The sequence below is a fragment of the Rutilus rutilus genome (assembly GCF_951802725.1).
Source record: "Rutilus rutilus genome assembly, chromosome: 17".
Classification (NCBI taxonomy): domain Eukaryota; kingdom Metazoa; phylum Chordata; class Actinopteri; order Cypriniformes; family Leuciscidae; genus Rutilus; species Rutilus rutilus.
This window is the reverse complement of record NC_140230.1, coordinates 18,705,689-18,713,027: the sequence shown is the minus strand read 5'-3', so window position 1 is coordinate 18,713,027 and position 7,339 is coordinate 18,705,689. Positions and strand designations below refer to the sequence as shown.

Here is a 7,339-nt window from a genome sequence, read left to right as displayed (position 1 = left end):
TAATGAATAACACTCATGTAGGAATCACACAATGTTTGACAATGAACAGACACAAGACAGCAGACATGAGGGGATTAAAAAGGAAACAAATGATGAGGGCAACAGGTGATAATGGGGAAACAATAATGACTAAACAAGGATAACAAGGAGGACGGGGCTAGATGACAAGACAACACAAGCACATGGCCCAGCAAAAGGCCATGTGTGTGCACATAAAACATGGGTCTGTCATGATCCTGCCTCAAGACCAGGGAAAATCGAAGACTAGATGGCAGAATCATGACATCATGGAACTATTGAATAATTACAATATATTAATTACAATAACTATTCAATTTAAAAATAAAAACAAGTAACAAAATGCTGTAACTTTTACGCCACGAATCCAAAAACATTGATGTGTCCACAAATGCCTCATTGCAACGACACAAAAAACGTTGATATTCAAATAAATGTCATCATATTGTCCAGAGACACAAAATTAGATCAATTAACATCAAAAATGTTTCGCTGACATCTCAAAAATGTTGATATTCAGATGAAATGACTGTGTGTGTGTGTGTGTGTGTGTGTGTGTGTGTGTGTGTGTGTGTGTGTGTGTGTGTGAGCATAGCGTTCTGAGCTTTTTTTTTTTTTTTTAATTAGGCTAAATAAGACTTTTTTATTATTGTTGTTGAACACTTTATTTATGGGAAATTAATACGTTTATTTGTTACTTTCTTTCATCCAGTTAAGCGCTACTTGGTGAGGTATACGTGGTCGTTTTCGTGTTCGGGTGGTAAAAAACCGTTCATTTTGGCTATAGCTTTAATTTTTACTTTCATTAAGTTTTCTTTTTTATTATAAACATGTAATCTAGTTTAGGCTATTTTTATTTCGTTTCCACTTCACAATTCTGTTTCATTAGTTTTTCAGTGTTTTAATTTTAATTTTAGCTTTTAGCGTAGGCCTTAGACCTATAGCCTACACTCTGCGGGGAAGACGACAAGAAAGAAAGTTATAAAATAAGACATTGTTCATATAGCCTAATAACGTCTTTCTGTTAGCATACTGTGCAACATCTACAGGACAAACAGGTAAAACTCTGATAATGAAATCAATAAATCTGCATGCATAACGGTTACCTATAGCCGGAATTAAGCAGCACTTAAATGTCAAGGCAGGACAGAGGCTTACGTTTATTTGTGTGTGTGCTCGCTGCTCGCGTGCATGTGTAGGCATATTCGCCTCAGTTTTATCTAGATCGATCACACGGTGCATATTATATTACAGTGTGTGTGTGTGTGTGCTCGCGTGAATGTGTAGTCATATTCGCCTCAGTTTTATCTTTAGATCGATCACACGGTGCATATTTATATTAGGCCTACTATAGACGGAGGTCACAGTGTGTGTGTGTGTGTGTGTGTGTGTGTGTGTGTGTTCACGTGTAAACTATGTCATTTAAATCCATCAATTAAAATGAAAATATAAACATTGGCCGGCTAATTCTGTTAACTGAATTGTCCTATTGTAATTGTTATTTTAATTTGACATGGGACAAATAAAAAAAGCCTACCTAAAAAGTTAAAGTAGGTTGTAGGCTATACGAAATAAAGAAAACTCTTGGACATGCATTTATGGATGGAGTAAGAACATGAGGTAGTTTAAAATATGCACAGTTCAAGTAAGTTAGCCCCCCTTGACCGTATAGGCTACGCACCAATGTCAAAATCATGACCCATTTTTAAAAACTTTATTTAGAGTTGATTTAATTCATTCATTTAGCCTAAATAAATCATTCAATTAAATAGCCTAATTAATTACATTTTTAGATTGAATTCAAAAGCAATTATTGCAAAATCAGAATTGCTTTATTCGAATCGTAGCCTATTGAAATTAAACCATTTTGGATTTTTATATAGGCTAGGCTGGCTGTAGCCTTCTTTTCTCGTGTCTTGAGGAAGTATAGCCTATATTGCGCCAAACATAATTTGAAAATGCTAATTTAAATTGCCTTCAAATCGTCAAATCGTTTATCCGTGCGTTACTAAAAAGCATGAGATTTATACGATGCTTTTAATAGAAAATAGAAAAAGAAAAAAGAAAAAAGAAAAAAGAAAACAATATTTTACAAGAAAGCGATAAGAAGGGATGAGCGGGAGATCTCTAGCTATTCGCGCATATTTATAAACCCATACTAAAAAATATATAGCCTAGGCTATATATTGTCTCAATATTTGCAGTGTTGAGCGTATGATGGGTGACAATAAGGACGACCACACAGTTGCCTGTCCAAACGGGGCCATGGCTGGATTTCCCGAAACCTTATTTACCTTAAGCTTTAGCTGTAATTACATAATAATTTAACTGTAATTAATTAATTTATCTGTTAAAAGGTTAACCTTGTGTTAATAGGCTACGTGCGTGCTTCCCAAAACGAAGTTATAGCCTACCTTTAGAGTCTTCGTAGCGCTAATAACGTTATCGGGAAATCCAGCCCATGAGTCTAGGCCTATACTGTAATAGGCTATTGCATATCACGGTTGTTTTTTTGTTTTGTTTTTAAAGAGTAGGCTAGGCTACTGATGCTACATTATGCATAAATAAAAATGAAAGGCAAATGAGAGAATTATGTCCCTCCATAACGATTCAACCTTAAACGTTTTATTCTTATAGGCCTACTCACGTCACGGGTTAGCCTATATCTATATTAGCAAGACTGAACGAGTGTTTTTAACGAGTGTTAATTAAGTTTGTATATACGTTCCTAGATATTCGTACTAGAAGTTCCAGAAGGAAGGAGAGTGGAATGAGATGTAGGCTTTCTCCGAAGGCTCAAACTAAATTTATATGGCCCTGAGGTTGTAGGCTTGTGCCTCTGTTATATGGTGGGTTGTTTGTCTGTTTGTTTGGGAGGCTCTTTCTGTCATTTGCATAAAATTGCAAAACGGATTCTCCAGAAGAAGGCTGGCAAATAGCCTATGGGACTCAGGATCTCTATAGTGGTAGACTGCACATCTGGACAGAGTCTAACCCTATCCTATCTTTAGAAAATGCAATCACAAATGTTATATATTGCCGGGGAAAATAAAATATCATTTTAATTAGGCTACTTGGGCTAAAATAGTTAATGATCATTAGACTTAAAATACATAAAATTATCATTTTGCTATTGCAGGGTGTTGTGATATAGGCCTATCTCATAGGCCTACTATAGTAAAAATTACAGCAGTGCTCAGTGCATTAAATGTGTGAACTGCAGCAGTGCTAAACTGCTCACAGCATCACATAATTAACAATACGAACTTGGTCTTTCGATGTATGAATCAAACTCACTAACTGTAGACAGTTTAGCTTTTAGTTGGGCTTGGGCGATCTAGAGGGGGACGGACCTTCCCATTCGTTTCCCCCCGTCCTGATTGGCTTACCTCCTGCCACGTGATTTAAGATGCTGTAAAACCGCGCACACCCAGTGTGGCCTTTGTCGCTATTTTTAGCGACTTTTCAGACCCCTTTAGCGACATTTTTTAAAAAAAGCGGCAAGCGACTAATCTAGAGACTTTTTGGTCAAACTTTAGTAAGCTTCAAATGTTGCCAGTACTGTCCTGCGAGCGCAAGGTCTTGCTTTCTCTTTGCCGTCACTCTCTCTAGCTGCGTCTACCCTGTTCAGTGAATGAGACGGAGCAGCAGCACATTCATCTAATGAGCGCACGGCTGCTGACAGACGTGAATGAGCAGTGTTTTTCCACAGATTATCACTTATCTGCTTCTCTTTTGTTTTATAAAGAATTTAGTTTGACCATTTTAATTTCTATTCTTTTCTTGTGCTTATCACTTGTAATACTCACTATCAGACTTTTAAATCATCCAGTGTCCAAACTCTCTCAATTCAGATAATTTTACTGATAAAAATGTAGTCATGCATGCACTCATACTCGTTATATTGTCTGACAATAATATATAGGAAATGAGAACAGCTTTATTGGAAATTCGGCTATATCATATTATATTAAAATGCAGTAGGCTATGTGAGCATGAATTTGGAGAGAAAACACATTAGGCAGGCAGAACGCAAGTGCGACGTGATGACTTCATGAATATGCTAATTGACATATGACGTCATCTAGTGACATTTAGCGACTTTCTGGGAAGGCGTTAGCTACTTTCCTTTGAAAATAGTTGGCATGCAACACTGCGCACACCTCCCCATCTTCACACAGACCCCTGCTTTTTTTGCTGCAGTGAGTTCCAGGAGGCGCGCGACCGGGTGGAACAGACAGACATTCGTAAAGTCAGCGGTTTGTCAAGACAATGCTACTTTTAGGCTTATTTGTTCTTTATGTTGCAGAGTTCGTGGGATCTAACAGTAAGAGTTTTTCCACTAACAAACATGTATTTGTTGTTGACATGCGTGGCAAACTCCGTGTATTGATCATCACGTAGTTTCAGCCTCACTAATGAATCATAGAAGAATTTTAAAGAATGATTTCGTGTAATTAAATGGAATCTTTTATTTCGGATCAGATTGCCCTGCAAATCAGGAAATATCATGCGAGAGCCTGCGTTCGTCCACTGGATTCACATACACCGTGCCATCGAACATCACATGCTTTGAAAATTGCAAAGACCAAGAACAAGGGTGGTACTTCGAGGTCGTTTGCTGCTCTAGATTCAATCGATACATTTTTCATTTTTAAAAAGTCAAATGTTTTTGTAACTCCTCAGTTTGCTGTTTTTTTTTGTATAGAATGGGACATTTATTGTCGATTCAACACCGAATGCAAGTGGAAAGAGATTACCATGTGTACAAGATGTGACATTTAAGAATCTCACACTCAGTGTCTGCGAGAACCTGCAATGGCAACTTGACTGTGACATGGTAGGAGCAAATCATGTATCATTTCATTTCATTTCATTTACAAACTAAATTAATACGCTGCACACTTTTTTTGTGGCTTCATTGTTATGCCATTAGAACAGGCAAGGTTTTAAAATAACATTTCTCTTCTGTTACAGTGTAAGTGTAGGCCTACCATCAGTTATACCGGTAAGCATGATTAATATTCACACCATACATGCTCTAGAAACTAATACTTATTGTAGTGTATATAAATTGTGCTTTTGATTGTATAAATCTAAAGTTACAGATAAGAAACCAGCACATGACCCCAAAGAAGAACAAGATGACAACAACCATAATTACAACGGTAAAAGCAGTGGTTTTAGTCTGTTAAGTTTTTATGTTAATTCGCCTTGCTATTTATTCACTCTAAACCCTTATCTTTTGCTATCTCTTTACATGTATATTCAGCAGGTTTACCTCCGTGGGGGATTGCTTTGATTGTTGGTGGATTGTTGGTGCCATTTATCATTTTGTTTTGCTATTTCGGAAATAAAAAAAGGTGAGTGCCTTAACAAAGCTTGATATATAGCCTAAAGGTGATGTAGTCGTTCTGTCTCATTGGAAGAAATAAAGACCATTACAGTTCAGTCATATAATGCATGTTTTATTTTCACAGAGAGACTTCTGCATTTTTTAGCTACTTGTGAAATTGCTTCAGTGACTCGAAACAAAATTATGTAGTGTAGATGGATGGGCGGTATGACCCATTAGTAACAATACATTTCCCGATATAGATATTTATATATGTAGTTATTCTGGAAAATCTACAAAAAGGGCTTTATATAATAAATAAACCCAAATAGAAGGAGAGCAGCAGTATTCAGTTACTGTTACTGCTGTTGCATTCTCAATATTTAGTCATTTTTCCTCAGATACAGGATTATGTTCATTAACTTTATCAATCAGGTGTTGTTCATTACCACGGTAACCACTTGTGCATCCACGATCAAGATGACGATAATTAAAAAAAAATTAAGGTTAGTTCTATTCGTTAAGATATTGATATTAACTTTTAAGTAAGCTTCATTCATAATGTTTTCCCCATTGCAAGCATGCGCTCTCCTCTAAACTGTCTTGGTGCTGAACTGCTCTCGCATTTTGCTGATGCCGCCTTTGTTCTGACAATAACACGTTAACAACCCTGAATTGTGGATCCTACTGATCTGCTCATTCGTCTAACTCCATGTTTCTTTGACAAATTGCAGTGTCTCAGTCTCCACGCCCACTTATGTACATGTAGCGGTATGTTACGGTTGACATTTTATACCGTGGTAATGATATATACCGTCATACCGCCCAGCCATAAGGTGTAGTGGTTAATACTTCAAGCAAAGCCTTCAAGCAAAGCACTGCAGCTTGCTCCAGAGAGACTGACCCTGTAGGCCTAATACATGTTCTGTAAGTCACAATGTAAAAAGTGCTAAATTACCAAAATATTCACTATGTACTCCAAGTTCTTTATTTCCACTAATTCATTTCTTGTATCATTTTCACAAATATAGCATTCCATTGTTTTAGTAGCTTTTAGCACCTTATCTTTATAGATTGTAGGACTTTGTGTTTGTCTTTTAATCCCAATGTAACCTTAAAAGGATAGTTCACTCTAGAATGAAAATTACAACTTTTTTACAAAAAGTTAACATTTACCCTGCTGTTGTCCTTTCTTTTTAGGACCACAGGAGGATTTTTATAAAAACTCGTTAAGTAACGTAAAGTAACACTCTTTTTTTTAAAAGACGCAACACTAACACAGAATGGTCTAAGAGCAGTGTTCGAATTGAGGGGGGGCTGGGGGGGGTCCGGGACCCCCCATAAGCATCAAGGGACCCCCCATAAGGCCCAAAAAAATTACCTCGGGGGGTCCCCTGGTTTTTCATTAAAACTAAAATAATAGAAACATAATTTATTAGGTAATGTGATGATCAGATGCAGATATCTAAATCAGAGAATATCATAGGTTCGGGAGGTTGGCGGGTGGATTATTTATTTTTAACAGCAGATTCGGGGGACTCAAAGTGCACCAGATTAATGAATTTATCTTTAAAATGTACAAAATTTTCTTCCGGGGGGGGCATGCCCCCGGACCCCCCTAGAGGTACCGAGCTCAATCCACAAAAATACTGTGGGAAACTCAGTAGGCTATATGATGGTCTAAGAAAAATACACATTTAATTATCTTATTAAAATACATGATCGGGATTTTAGCACCCAGGAAAAACCCGGATTATTACATAGATTTTGGGTGGAGAAAAGTCTTTGTTCATCAATTATGCACAGAGTTAATGCTCAACTGCAAAAACATGTTCTGAAACACTAAAAGTTAAGTAAATGAAATTATAGTATTATATGAAATAAATAAATGAAAATATGTATATTATTACTTTTTTGGGGGGGGGCACAATTCGAACACTGTCTAAGAGTATACAATATGCTTTGGTGAAAAAACCCCCCCCGAAA

The 7,339-nt window shown here is 36.8% G+C and overlaps 1 protein-coding gene and 1 long non-coding RNA gene across 2 annotated transcripts in view; one reads left to right on the top strand and one right to left on the bottom strand.

The window, feature by feature from the left end:
- The window catches only part of LOC311275782, a 111,375-nt gene that overhangs the window by 7,368 nt on the left and 96,668 nt on the right, over positions 1-7,339 (bottom strand). The window lies entirely within an intron of this gene.
- Positions 4,226-6,661, top strand: LOC311276110 (uncharacterized protein). Its single transcript, XM_084385618.1, has 6 exons — positions 4,226-4,345; positions 4,504-4,631; positions 4,727-4,858; positions 4,996-5,026; positions 5,121-5,186; positions 5,291-6,661. Exons 1-6 carry the CDS (start codon positions 4,291-4,293, stop codon positions 5,383-5,385), a joined length of 507 nt encoding a protein of 168 aa, XP_084241744.1. The 5' UTR covers positions 4,226-4,290; the 3' UTR covers positions 5,386-6,661.

Bases quoted from the DNA above. Each gene is read 5' to 3' on its own strand.
- LOC311276110 (XM_084385618.1), top strand. From the start codon at position 4,291: ATGCTACTTTTAGGCTTATTTGTTCTTTATGTTGCAGAGTTCGTGGGA. The intron at 4,346-4,503 runs GTAAGAGTTTTT...ATTTCGGATCAG, and splicing joins AGAGTTCGTGGGATCTAACA to ATTGCCCTGCAAATCAGGAA. The intron at 4,859-4,995 runs GTAGGAGCAAAT...CTTCTGTTACAG, and splicing joins GGCAACTTGACTGTGACATG to TGTAAGTGTAGGCCTACCAT.